Source organism: Python bivittatus, unplaced genomic scaffold (assembly GCF_059951505.1).
Source record: "Python bivittatus isolate LINGU-HERP-01145 unplaced genomic scaffold, Pbiv_v1 ctg000050_np1212, whole genome shotgun sequence".
Taxonomy (NCBI): domain Eukaryota; kingdom Metazoa; phylum Chordata; class Lepidosauria; order Squamata; family Pythonidae; genus Python; species Python bivittatus.
The window spans coordinates 690,905-705,079 of record NW_028277033.1 but is presented as its reverse complement, the minus strand read 5'-3'; the positions used below and the strand labels follow the sequence as shown (position 1 = coordinate 705,079).

The window sequence follows — 14,175 nt, the reverse complement described above, 5'->3', positions numbered from 1 at the left end:
ATGGTCCATGAGCGGATGGATGGCAGATCTTCAGGGCCGGGTATCAGGCAAGCTCCTGAGGCAAGAAGCAGAGTTGGGGGGGGGCAGGGCATCCTGGGGGGGGGGGCATGATCTGAAGTAGTACATTCCCTTTATTTCTTAAGCTAGATTACCTGTATGTTCTTGTTATACACTTAGTTGAAAGTTTTCTTTTTCCTTTTCATAGTATATTTGGGGTTTCCTAGTCTACAAAAATTTTGACATTTCAGTCTTTTCCCCATTCATTCAATATGACCTTTGTCAAGAACATGACTAGACATGTGTTGCCCAGAAAAGCAGGATGTCTGGTACATTGCATTGCTGAAGCAGAGGGAAGATACAAGAACTTAAAACTGTGATTTCACTATAAATAGGGCTCACAGTTGCTACACAGCAGTTATTGGAATTATCTGATAGTGCTTTGTTGTGTTTCTATAGTAAACCTACTTATCTGAGCTTCTGTATCCTTGGAAATCTATTTTTTGTTTTGTTTGTTTTGTTTTTTGCATTGCCAGATGAGGAAAGTGTGATACTACTCCTTTACTACATTAGTGAATATAATACAGAATGGACAAGATATGAAACATGCAGCAATGCATATGTGTATTTCTATGACAAGCACTACTGAGTAGTATAAAATCTAAAACTTCAGCAAAAATAAATATAAACATCATTATCATTTTATTATGACTTAAAGATTACAGAGAATCAATAAAAAGGTGGTCTTGCCACTGGCCATGCTACTGCCACTGGCCATGAATTGAAATCCAAAAGATCCCCAAATAGATCAGTTGCTTAGGAACCAAAATTTGTTTCCGGAAAGCCAGAAACCCATTGCACCAAAATTTACAGCTTTTGTCCAGCAGTTACTCTGTGCAGTAATACTGGGTTGTTCCCATAGCCTTGTTGATTTTCAACCTTCACTGCTAGTTTTGTAACTTTGTGTACTTGTCTATAGATAATAAAAAGAAAGGTTTAGAATATTTTGAAATCATAGTTTAAATGTGCAAGTGAGATGAATTAGTCTTTTTTGTGTACTTAGAATTATAACAAGACAATAGTTTAATAATTCTGAATTGTAATCTATATTTCAACTTTATAATTTTTTAAAGAGAAAAAGAGACTAAGTGAAGCAGAGAGAAAGAATGTGTGTTATGGGAACATATTCCAGAGGGTTGATAGCACACGGGCAAGGGCAGTCTTTGTCACTTTAAAAAAATAACCTGCTTATTGGAGGAGGCGCAATTCCTTAAGAATCAGGTGCATGCCTATAGCAATGATGTCATCTTTCTTACTGGACCTGCTTGAGAGAGAGGGATTCACAGGAGGAAATGATTTCCTAAATGCAGATTCCTGGCTGAGAGGAATAAAGAGTAGATGAAACACAGGCAGTTTGTGAGTATGAATAACCATTTTCAAGAATGAATTGCCACGTGAAGATGATATAATATTCTTAATAGGGACTGTGCAAATATGGAGAGAGTGGGTGTCCAGATACACACATACATGCTTCTGATGCTTAGAGGTAACCATTCGCATGTTCCTTCCTAATGACAGGAACTGTTGTATGTTTTCTTTTAAAAAAAAGCATGCTGTGTTGCTTATTCCAGAATTTTGCCTGTTTCAAACTTGGAGGCAGTGCTGGAGTACTCAGATATGATATAATGTAGTTCTGTATAAGAAGAACAAAATATTAGTCCTCAGGCACTAACTTGTAGAATGGAAGTTTTTAATTACTGCATTGCAACTATAATGCATACAAAATTGATTTTTACCTTTAGCTTCATTCATTTATTTTGGTTTCTTTTTTATATTACCTGTATACCTCTGTCATGATCTAGATGCAGTCATTATATCACATATAATGAAGAATTTAAAATATGAAAGACTAAAGTGTCCCTGAATATGCTATTCATTAATTTTGTTGTGATTTGCTAGGCACATGTTACATACTATTTCCTTGCCTTTATTGGGAAGTAATAGAGGCCTCACAAGACCTTTCAGGACTTGCAAGCTGAGCTTAGTAAAAACTTGATGTTTTCTTGGGAGGCAAAGAAATTTTGTGTAGGATAAAAATTACTTCAGTACATAGACTAGAAAAACAGTAATCATGCATGTGGCTTCAGTGGATTTTGTAAATATGAGTATGAGATGTCATGTTTGCGTTTGACAGAAAATTGTTGTAGCTAAGATGAGAGGAGGGGAATATTACTGAATGAAATATGAATAGAACCCATTTGGATGTCTTACATAGTGTGTCTGAATCTTCCAAATGTTAATGTAATAAATGCCCAGAGGTCTCATTTGGCCAAAACAAATTCTAGATTGGTGAAGGAAATTGCTACACAGGTAATCCTTGTTGAGTGACCACAATTGGGACCAGCAACTCTGTCGTTAAGCAAAGTGGTCACTAGGTGAAACTGTGACTGTGCTTATGAGCTTACTTCAGCTTTCCTTTGTTTTACAGACCTGCAAAGGTCATAAATACGAGGATTGGTCTCAAAGTTACTTTTTCATCACCGTTGTAACTGCAGACGGTCACTGCAGTTGCTAAACAAAGACTACCTGTATGTGATTAAGTGATAATATATACAGCCAGGACCAGAAATATTGGAACAAGGATAACTGTTTTGGCATTTGGCTTCTGTACACCACCACATTGAAGTTGAAAGGGAACACACCCAGATGGGAGCAAAGTCAGGACTTTCAGCTGTAATTCAAGGGGTTTGACAAAAGTGGGGCACTAACCATTCAGGAAGTACAGCCAGTGGCATACATACACACCCATCATTGATGGCTCATAAGTAATGGAACAAACCAACTTCATGACAAACATAAGGATCACCTTTAATACCTGGATGAAAATTCTTTGCGGTCAGTGACTGTCTGGAACCCATGGACATGACCAAATGCTGAGTTTCCTCCCTCGAGATGCTTTGCCAGGCCTTTACTGCAGCTGCCTTCAGCTGCTGCTTGTTTGTGGGTTTTTCTGCCTTCAGTCTTGTCTTCAGTAAGTGAAAAGCATGCTCTGTTGGGTTGAGATCAGGTGACTGACTTGGCCATTGAAGAACATCACACTTCTTTGCCTTGAGAAACTCTTGGGTCGCTTTTGCTGTATGTTTTGGGTCATTATCCATCTGCAATATAAAACAACATCCTATCAGTTTGACAACACTGATTTAGCTGAATCTGAGCAAAAATCTGAGGCCTTTTATCTGCTTGATTGGTCATGAGGTACCCAGGAAACAGGCCACACCTGGCCATGCAACTGGTTGTCAGCAATTCGTTCCATTCCAGTACAAATCTCCAACATCTCTTTTACCACCTGAGAAGTTAGGGAGATTCCTTTCTGAGTCTCTTTCTCTGCCCATTATGCAGCTGCAGGCTTTGCCCTCCTTTATCTGATCATTCCCTAGGCAGTATCTCTTTCTCCTGTCTCCCAAGGTAATTCCCACTTACTATTACAGCTCTTCACCTTTTTGGGAAAATTTATCCTCTGGCAGATCATTCAATGATCAAGTGTTGCCTATGGCCCAAATGGATTGCACATCTCTATGTTGATTTATTTAAAGAATGTATATGGCTGCCTATCTCACATAGTGATCCTAGGTGACTCACAACAGCCAATAAAAACAATAGAATAAAAAACAGAGCAATCTTTCCCACTAGGTGGCAGTCCAACCAACCTATTGACTATCTAGCTCAACTCCATCCTAGCCCAATGTTTGGGGAAAGAACCAGGTCTTCACAGCCTTCCAGCAAGCTAAAAGGGTAGGGGACCCCCAAATCTCAGCTGGGAGGCTCTTCCAAGGGGCTGGGGTGGCTACAGAGGAGGCACACCTCTGAGGTCTCATCAGACAACAGCATTTAAGAGAAGGGGACCGGAGTGCACCCACCCTATCTAACCTCGTGAAATGGGCAAATATCCTTGGGGAGGGGCAGTCCCACAAATAACCTGGCCCTGTGTTACATAGGGCTTTAAAGGTGATAACCAGCACCTTGAATTGCACCTGGAAAGCAACTGGGAGCCAGTGTAGCTCATGCAATAGCAGTGTAACTCAGGCACACCACAGGGCACCCAGAGCTGTGCACACTGCTGCATTCTGGACCATTTGCACCTTTCAGATGATCTTCAACGGCAGACCCTTGTAAAGTGCATTGCAGTATTCCAGTTGGGAAGTGACTAATGCATGAGTGACTGTGAGCAAGGTCTCCTGCTCCAGAAATGGGTGCAATTGGCCCACAAGATGAATTTGTACAAAGCCCCCCCCCCCGGCCACAGCTGCCACTCGCTCTTCAGGAGGAGTCACAAGTCCTATATGTCCCCCATTATATAGGTCCCCCATTATATTTATTGTTTCTTTTCTGTTTCTACAACAGTGTTGAAAGTCATTCCAGACATACATTGTCAATCTCAGAACCAACATTAACTTATTAATGAGTTTTGTGCCTTTGTAAATCTTTTATCCTGCTTTCACCATTGCTAGTTCATCTTCCTTCAGAGATAGAAGAAATTCTGTTAACTAAATCATTAGAGGTTTTACTTGGGCCTAATCTATTAAAGCATGGGTGTTAAGAATAATCTTTTAGAAATAAAATATTCTAGAGTGAAAAAATGAAGATTTGTAAGCAACATTCTGGTTTACATATTGTCAATGAAAAAGGGGAAAGAGTTATGTCAGTCTTTAAGCTTATAGTTTGCTCTGAAAGGATTTATTTTTCTCCTGCCAAAAACAGAAATAATATGGATTTCACTTGTTCATTATAAACGTACATCACAATGCAATATTACTTTTCATTTTCCTCAACATGCTACTTTTCTTTTGTGTCTCTATGCAGAGTTTCAAGAAGCAATTCTGCAGAAATGTAGAGTGGTGCAAGCAAAATGCACATCCTGCTTTACTTTCTAATTGTAGCACCCACTTCAATGCATTGCATGTACAGTTGTGTGAAAAAGAAAGTACACCCTCTTTGAGTTCTATGGTTTTACATATCAGGGCATAATAAAAATCATCTGGTCCTTAGCAGCTCTCAAAAGTAGGTAAATACAACCTCAGATGAGCAACACATGACATATTACGCCATGTCATCATTTATTTTACAAAAAGAAAGCCAAAATGGAGAAGCCATGTGTGAAAAACTAAGTACACCCTTACTGCTTCCATAGGTATGAAGAGGCTAAGTAGCAGCCAGGTGCTGCTAATGAAATGCCCTTGATCAATTGATCATCAGGAAGTGTGACTACCTCTATAAAAGCTGAAGTTTAGGAGTTTGCTGGTCTCAAGCACTGAGGTGTGTGTTAACACAATGCCAAAGGGTAAAGACATCAGCAATGATCTTAGAGAAGCGATTGTTGCTGCCCATCAATCTGGGAAGGGTTATAAGGCCATTTCCAAACAATTTAAAGTCCATCATTCTACAGTGAGGAAGATTATTCACAAGTAGAAAACATTCAAGACAGTTGCCAATCTTCCCAGGAGTGGACGTCCCAGCAAATTCACCCCAAGGACAGACTGTGCAATGCTCAGAGAAATTGCAAAAAATCCAAGAGTTACATCTTGGACTCTACAGGCCTCAGTTAGCATGTTAAATGTTAAAGTTCATGACGGTACAGTTAAAAAAAGACTGAACAAGTATGGTTTGTTTGGAAGGGTTGCCAGGAGAAAGCCTCTTCCCTCTAAAAAGAACGTGGCAGCACAGCTTAGGTTTGCAAAGTTGCATCTGAACAAATCACAAGACTTCTGGAACACTGTCCTTTGGACAGACAAGACCAAAGTGGACATGTTTGGCCATAATGCACAGCGCCACATTTGGTGAAAACCAAACAGCATATCAGCACAAACATCTCATACCAACCATCAAGCACAGTGGTGGAGGGGTGATGATTTGGGCTTGTTTTGCAGCCACAGGACCTGGGCACCTTGCAGTCATTGAGTCGACCATGAACTCCTCTGTATACCAAAGTATTCTAGAGTCAAATGTGAGGCCATCTGTCTGACAGCTAAAGCTTGGCCAACATTGGGTCATGCGACAGGACAACGATCCCAAGCCCACCAGCAAATCTACAACAGAATGGCTGAAAAAGGTGTTGCAATGGCCCGGTCAAAGTCCAGACCTCAACCCAATTGAAATGCTGTGGCAGGACCTCAAGAGAGCCGTGCATAAACAAATGCCTGCAAACCTCAATGAACTGAAGCACTGTTGTAAAGAGTGGGCCAAAATTCCTCCACAACGATGTGAGAGACTGATAAAGTCATACAGAAAATGATTACTTCAAGTTATTGCTGCTAAAGGTGGTTCTACAAGCTATTGAATCATAAGCTGTACTTAGTTTTTCACACACGGCTTCTCCATTTTGGCTTTCATTTTGTAAAATAAATGATGACATGGTGTAATATGTCATGTGTTGTTGTTCATCTGAGGTTGTATTTACCTACTTTTGAGAACTGCTAAGGACCAGATGATTTTTATTATGTCCTGATACGTAAAACCATAGTACTTTCTTTTTCACATGACTGTATGTGTGTTTGTGTGCATGTGTACGTATAAAATCATCCTTTTATTATTAGAGCTATGTTTTAACTGGTTGTAAATTATTATTATTATTAAATTCAGCATATAAAGTGCTTCTTGGAGTGGCTTTAAATTTTGAGCCAAGAGTCATGTTGGCATTAGAAGCTGCTTTGTGACATTCAGGTTTAAGAATGTTGGAAAACTAGTTTGATGTTGATGAATAGTTTGGGGACTGAGAAGAAGGAATAACTCTTCTAATGATCCTGAATTATGCTTCCCTAGCTCACAAGAAGTTGAGAGAGTTGTACAATCTAATCCTCTGATAAATAAAATTAAAGGTACATTAGGAAGTAATTTCATAAAGAACTTGATCTGCTTTTTTGTACTATGATCTCTATATTTTAATAGGAAAAAATGATATAATTTTGGGATTGGTAACTGGAAATGTGAAGATTGAATACATATCTAACACAATCTCTTCCTTACCTCTCCCAGGGAGGAGAAAACCCTACCTTTTGGTTTGAAACATAATATTTGCTGCTGCCAATCTTTTCCATCAGAAAAAGAACTAAGCTAAGATGTATATTAAAGAACGTAGTGATATGGGTAATGTGAGCAGAGACAGAATTCCGTACATGCCTTTATTTGAAACAAAATAACAAACAGAAAAAAAGCTCAAATAATATTTGTATACACTTCTTAAATAAAGATTGCAGAAAATGTGTGGAGAGTGAGTTTTGCAGTTGTTGATATCCATACACACACACAAAAGCCAAATTTTCTTCTTTGTGAAATTTTTTACCAAATTCCTTTTCCAAAATCAAATTATTTTCATTCCTCTCACTGACTTTATTCAATGACAAAGGGAAAGTAACAGTCATTCATGAAACTAGTAGAGCAGGAATCATAGTATAGGAGTGAAAGTACTGTTTTCCATTCTCACAGCTTCCTCACTGGAGGTTCTTCAGTGCTGCTGCTTAGGAGCCCATCTGCATAAGGGGGGTTTCCTGTCTAAAGGTATACTGCTTCCCAATGTTTCCTGAGATCTGGAAATGATTAAAGTTTTTTTTTTTTTTCTCTCATGTTACTCTCCTGCCTCTGTATCTTCTTTTTTTTTCTAATTTTAGTTCTAAGTTCCTGGTGATTTGTTTTCTTTCCTCAGTTACTGTTTCCTTTTATTCTGTTTTCCATCCAAATCCTCAGCTGATTAGTGGCTGGGCATTGACTTTTATAGCACAGCAATTTCATTAGCCAAAGCTCACTTATTTGCTCTCTGGGACAATTGCCCATCAGATGAAAACATTTCAGATTTTTCAATCCCATGAATTTGCATCTAGGGTTGTATACAAAATACTTAGCTGGTATATGCTGCTACATGCTGTCTCTCTCTCTCTCAGGGTGATTGGTAAACACTGGTTTGTAATGATGTGGAAAACTGAATATTCTGGAAACGTTTCATCCTTCCTTTAGACCATGTCAGTCTGGCTATACCAGGGGAGCCTGAATGTTTTTGGGGTGATTCTCTACACATTTTTTATCTGGTTGGATTTTAAAAATCACAAATATTGGTCCTTTAGTTATTGCTAATATTAATGATATCTGATACTAAAATATTTTCCTGTAATTCAGTGTCTATGAGACCGATTTGATTATTTTTATTAAAATATGTATCTTGTTCTTCTAGTGCATACACACCCTTCAGCCTGGTTAATAACAGTTAAACCCAGTACAAGATTAAAAGAAAGCAAAAGCAATACCCTTCTTCCCAAAACCAGTTACAAAAAGATTAGCTAATAAAATGACCCAATAAAGAGGATAACATGTTCAAATAAAATTTTACTCACTCTGTGGAAAGAATACTTTCCTAAATTGGAAGCCCTCAACCAGTTCGCCAGCGTGGATGCCAGCTGGGAGAGTGAAGCAGCCACTAAGAAGGCGCTTCTCTTGTCCCCATTAGCGGTCTCCCTGAATGGCTGGGGCATAAGGAAGGGCTTAGAACTGCTAGAGTCCAAGCTGATTGGAGGAGATTGACACTTAAATATAATGGAGCTAAGCTTGTGGAGTTTTAAATAATCAGTAACACTTTAAATTGTATCTGTAATCAAACTAGTAAAAAAATAGTTTTTACTGTGATTGGGTACATACATCATGCTAATCCATAACATGGTTTGTTTTGTCTTGCTGAAATACGTTAAGTAAGATCAGGCAATTCTGGTTTGCAAACCATAGTTTAATCTTAGATCTGGTTTTTAGTAATATTTAGTTGTAGTTTTTAAAATAAGCTACAGTTGGCTGAATTTGTATATTAAGTGATAAGTCATAATTTATACAATGAATTTAGTCAAAACCAAGCCATATTATGGTTTAGCTTGATATATAAGATGTGTGAAGCAAATTGTGACATTTAACAAACCATAGTTAAGCAAACTGACTTAGCATGATGTGTAGATTCAGTCTCTGATTTAATTACGTGTTCTTATTAACTGATGGAATAAGTATCAATTCTCTGACTATATGTAAATAATTTGTCTAAAAATAAGGATATTCACAAAATAAATACATAATATAGGCCCTCTGTTGTGATAAACTAAGGCAAGTTCATGTATTTAACATAGTACAGATTTATCAAATTTCTCACAAAGTGTTCCAATTTTTCTACAATTAATTATCTTAAATTTCCCTTATAGAAGAAGTATTTAAGAAGGATGCTTCTTGTTTTGGTTTGTTTTCCAAATTTATTTTGCAGACTTCCTGCAGTTTAGAGAATGAGTTATAAACATCTAAACAAATGATTATGCATTCTGTTGTCATCTTACTGTACCTCAGAATCAAATAAAATGGAAAGAATCTCAATCAACAATCTTTCCTACCAATTGACAATTGTGTAATAGAATCCATTTGAATCCATAAACTTTGATTTTTAAAAGTTGGTTTTTGTTATCATACCTGTAGCAACAAATTTAACTTAATCACATAAAATACACAACACTTTAAAAAAATATTTGCCATTTCCTATTATCCAAGTTCATCCCAGTTAATCTGTTCTAGTAGTATTTATGGAGAAGTGTAGTTGTTGTATTTCTTTGGTTGTTTGGTGGGGATTTTGTTTGCCTTCCCTTGACTTTGTTCCTGAGTTTCTGGTGAGGTAGGAGGTGAGGCAATACTGATCTTGGCAGAAGAAAACTAAGACACTAATTAAATGACGCAAGCCTTTGATTATTTTTTTCTCTCCCCCTCTCTCTTTCTGCCACAGCCAGGCATTCTGCTCACATGAGAAGGAACAATAGAAGAAGCCGCTCAAGTCTTGTGGAGGAAGTTAAAAGAACTTCAAGAAGATCATTTCTACCTGAATTAAAAGACAGTATTGAATCTCCGTTTGTTTTGCTTATAAGAAGCAAAGTTGCCTATCAATATTCCAGGAAAAAACTACAGAGGAATAACAAGGTTTTTGGTTGCCAGGTTTTTTTTCTTGTTTCATTTTGCTTATTGGTCTGTGAAGATTGCAAAAAAACAGAAGGTTATTTTTCTGGTTTTCAGTATTTTCGAAAGTGTTTCACTCACTGAATAAACTTTTTAGGCTAGATATAGGACTTCATTATGACAGCTCTTGAAAGACTGTAGATTTTTTAGTTTGCTTTCCATTTTTTTTTAAATACAAAGTTGTTTTCCTGTCAGAGCTTATTACTGTAACAACATTGCAGTATTATTTCTGGATTTAAAAGAAATACATTGTTCATATTACTTCATGAGATACCATGGAGGAAGGTGGAGCAAGTTTTATATTTTAGCATTGTGTAACTTAGTTTTGATTTTGAATCTTTAAGCCACACACACTCCTATAGAACCAGTTTTATATTAGAAGTCCAGATGTGAAAGATGTCTTGGAAGAGAAATTATTTTTCTGTGGGACAGGGTGGTGTGCAAGGCATGTTTACTCCACGAAATACAACATCTATAGCACCAAGTAAAGGTCTCAGCAATGAACCAGGACAAAATAGCTGCTTCCTGAATAGTGCATTACAGGTAAGAAATCTGAAATAATGTGTGCCTATCTTTTATATAAAAGACTTATTTCCAGTGTTTCCTATGCTATTCTGTTTTGAGAGCATCTGTACATCAGTGCAGAGATACAATTTTGTTGGACCCTATTATAAACTCTTCCTCTCTTAATCCAGTTTTCAAATTCTTTGGCATAGTATATAACATACTATTCAATATAGATATTTCATATCTTGGATTTGAGCCCTTGTGTTAGAATAATATTTTGCTAACATTTTAAAAATAGTATAGTTGGCATGCAGTTATACTTTTTGTGACCTTCTATGCTGAATTTATCAGACAATAAAATTGCTTTCCTGCTCTTACCATAGACACATAATCGTATAGTATGTGCAGATAAGACTATGGGTGCTTCAGTTGAATGAATTCTTGATAGGTTATTGGGGTCTTTTTTGCGTGTGTGCAAAGAAAATAAATAGGAGATATGAGGTTTCCAAGTGAAGGATGACACTACCTGAATATCATGTAAAATTCTGTGAATAAGGCTGACGGGGTAGATGAGAGAGATCCTTATCTAAAAAATCTTTTATTCAGTATTAGAATGCTTTTATTCAGTAGTAAAGGAGGGATAAAGATGCTTAGAAGAGTTTTAATATCCTAGGCAGCATGTTCAGCTTTAAGAGGATGTGGGGGGAAGTATACCACCAGAAAATAAGAAAATGTCAGAAGCATTAGTCATAACTTTGGAGTTCCTGAAAACACTGCCACACCCACTAGGTTTGCAAACTGGAGGCAACTACTGAACTGGGAAATTGGAACATACCTCCAGGATACTTTACTGTATATCCACATAACACCCCAAAATAAGATGGTCTGACAGCCCCAGTGGCCCAGGCTGTATTGATCACACTTCTGCCAACTATCCAGCCAGGCAAGCATCTCATAAGCAAAAGCACACACAAACGTGAAGGAAAACATCAGTCACATAGTTCTCTAATCTGAACATGAACACCTACAGTCCTCCTGGGAAAAGAGTTCAAGACTTACCACACAGATACTACATTTTGCCAAGCTGCCTAGTGATGAAATGGGTGATATGTTGTAATTAGCTTCTTGTGGATCACAGCATAGGGAATAGAGTTGGGAAATGGAAAATGAGAGCCCACAAGGAAGAAAGGGAAGCATGTATCCACTTGGCAAAAGACAAATGTTCTGACAGGAATAAAAAGTGAGAGTTCCTAGAATTTGCCAACACAGAATGGGCCTCTAATTTCTGAGCTGCATGAGGCATTGCGTTTTTGCCCATCCTGAATCTAGCATTAATGCTAGGATTATATCAAGTGCAAGAGGAGTTCTGATCAGATGGAATGCTTACATTTTATGGCAGGGAGTCTCAGTATTACAGATATTAATATTTGCTATTTTTACTTTTATAATTCTAGCATTTGGAAGCTTTAGCTATAAGCATTATAGCTAGAAGGTTAAGCACTATATTTGATTAAGTCTTTTCAACAAAAAATACACCAAAAATTATGTTTTATGAACAGCAATGAATAAAGGAAGATAATTAAATTCCCTCCATTTTTAATGTAAATGTATAATTTTTAATAAAATATAAACAGCTAATAAGAACTAATAGCTCTTAAAATATTTTATCAATTAACATGAGAGCTTTTATCTAAGTCCTAAACCTCTGTATAAACTCATTTCGTAATTAAGCAAAGAGCTCCAGAAGGTATGTCTGTATTATGTTGTGAAGAATATCTCATTTAAATCCGTTCCTCTCTTCAAATTAGTCTTTCATGGTAATAGTATTTTTTTTCTGTAAATACTCCTAACAGATTAGATATAAGACTTGGTAGGTCAACATGACTTTTACTATCATACCATTGAAAAAGGAAATTTGTATCGTTTACATACCACTTAAAATTAATTAATTGCTTTTATTCAACATTAAACTTAGAAGCAGAAGTTTCAAGTATACAGCTGATCTTGAATGATAAGTTGACCAAACAATAAGTTTCAGTGACTTGTGATTTTTTAAAACATTAATATTAATTAAAAATCATATATTTTATACCAATTATCCACATGAAGTTTGTGAAACATTTTTCCTTATCCAGAATCATTAGGAACTTCCTCTGTGTTCCTTCCTTTAATAAATAATTGCTTCTTTTAATAAATCATTATTTCATATTCATACATCCATAATTATGTCTTATGAAACATATTCATATGCCTATAGTTTGCCTTTTGAAAATATAAGCTATGTTCTGCTCTGTATGGAGATGGAGTAGCACTATTTTAGGAAAGTATTCTTTAACAATTAAAAAAGGTAAGCCAAATTTTACCTTAAAAAATGTAAATCCGAGTCCAAGTCCAAAGTACAATTACTTATAAAACAATATAGCCCCGCAACATGTTCAAGCAGTGCTGAGCCCCTGAGGAAGGTTGTTGGAACTGAATTTTTATCTCTCATTGCCTAATTATTTATCTTGGATTATTTCAAAATATGTAGATACAAGAAGGATATCTAGGCAATGACAGATAAAAATACCATTTCCACATATAACTCCAGGCCAGGGTCAGAAACACGATAGTACCATACAGTTGCAAGAAAAAGTATGTGAACCTTTTGGAATTTCATGGTGTTCTGCATTAATTTGTCATAAAATGTGATCTGACCATCATCTAAGTCAAGAGTATTGACAAATATAATATGCCTAAAATAATAACACAAAAACAATTCTGATCCTTCATGTCTTTATTGAGAACAATCATAAAAACCTCATAGTGCTAGTGGAAAAAGTATGTGAACCCTTGAGTTGACCTCAAAAATGCTAATTGGAGTCAGGTGTTAGCATACCTGGAGTCTTGTTAAGAAAATGAGTTTGGAGGTGTGGACTAGAGCTATGTTGACTGATAAAAACCACTCAAACTTTTTGAGTTTGCTCTGCACAAGAAGAATATGCTTGTGTGAGCCATGCCTTGTCAAAAAGAGCTTTTAGAGGATCTAATGATCAAGAATTGTTGATTTACATAAAGTTGGAAAGGGTTACAAAGTGATTTCAAAGACCTTAGAAATTCACCAGTCTACAGTTAGGCAAATGATCTACAAATGGAGACACTTTGGGACTGTGGCTACTCTACCAAGAAGTGGGCGCCCAGTCAAAATGACCCCAAGAGCACAACGAAGACTCATCAATGAGGTAAAGAAACAATCCCGAGTGACAGCCAAAGATTTGAAGGCATCATTGGAACTGGCTAACATCTGTGTTCATGAGTATTATTTTGGTCCCAACCTCCTTAGGGCTTTAAAATCATAATCATCTTGAATTGTTCCTACTGATGACCAATACAACTGAAGTAGGATAGGTATTATATGCTCTGTTTTCTTAGTAACCAGTCAGAATTCTGGCTGCTATGTTTTAGACCATCTGTAACTTTTGAAGGGTCTTCAGAAGTAACCACCTTTGCAGTGTATTAATGTAACTGAGAGGTGACAACCATCACTTCAGCCAAGTTAGCATAGTTCAGAAATGATTGTGTTGGTATAACAATCTAAACTCAAAGAATGCTTTCCATTCCATTCTAATTGCCTGAGTATCATATACTCCCAATTCCACCCACTCCTTCAAAGGGAAT

General features: G+C 36.9%; 1 protein-coding gene across 6 annotated transcripts in view; it reads left to right on the top strand.

The window, feature by feature from the left end:
• USP54 (ubiquitin specific peptidase 54) overlaps positions 1-14,175 on the top strand; it is a 125,749-nt gene that overhangs the window by 16,978 nt on the left and 94,596 nt on the right. For 5 of the 6 annotated variants that reach the window (XR_015793455.1, XM_088128405.1, XM_088154598.1 and 2 more), the window contains exon 2: positions 9,785-10,554. Coding sequence is in view for 5 of the 6 variants with exons in the window: in XM_088128405.1 (XP_087984531.1) it covers positions 10,408-10,554 (147 nt within the window). In the remaining variant the exon portion in view is untranslated. The remainder of the gene's footprint in view (positions 1-9,784; positions 10,555-14,175) is intronic. The other variant, XM_088128401.1, reaches the window with a different exon arrangement.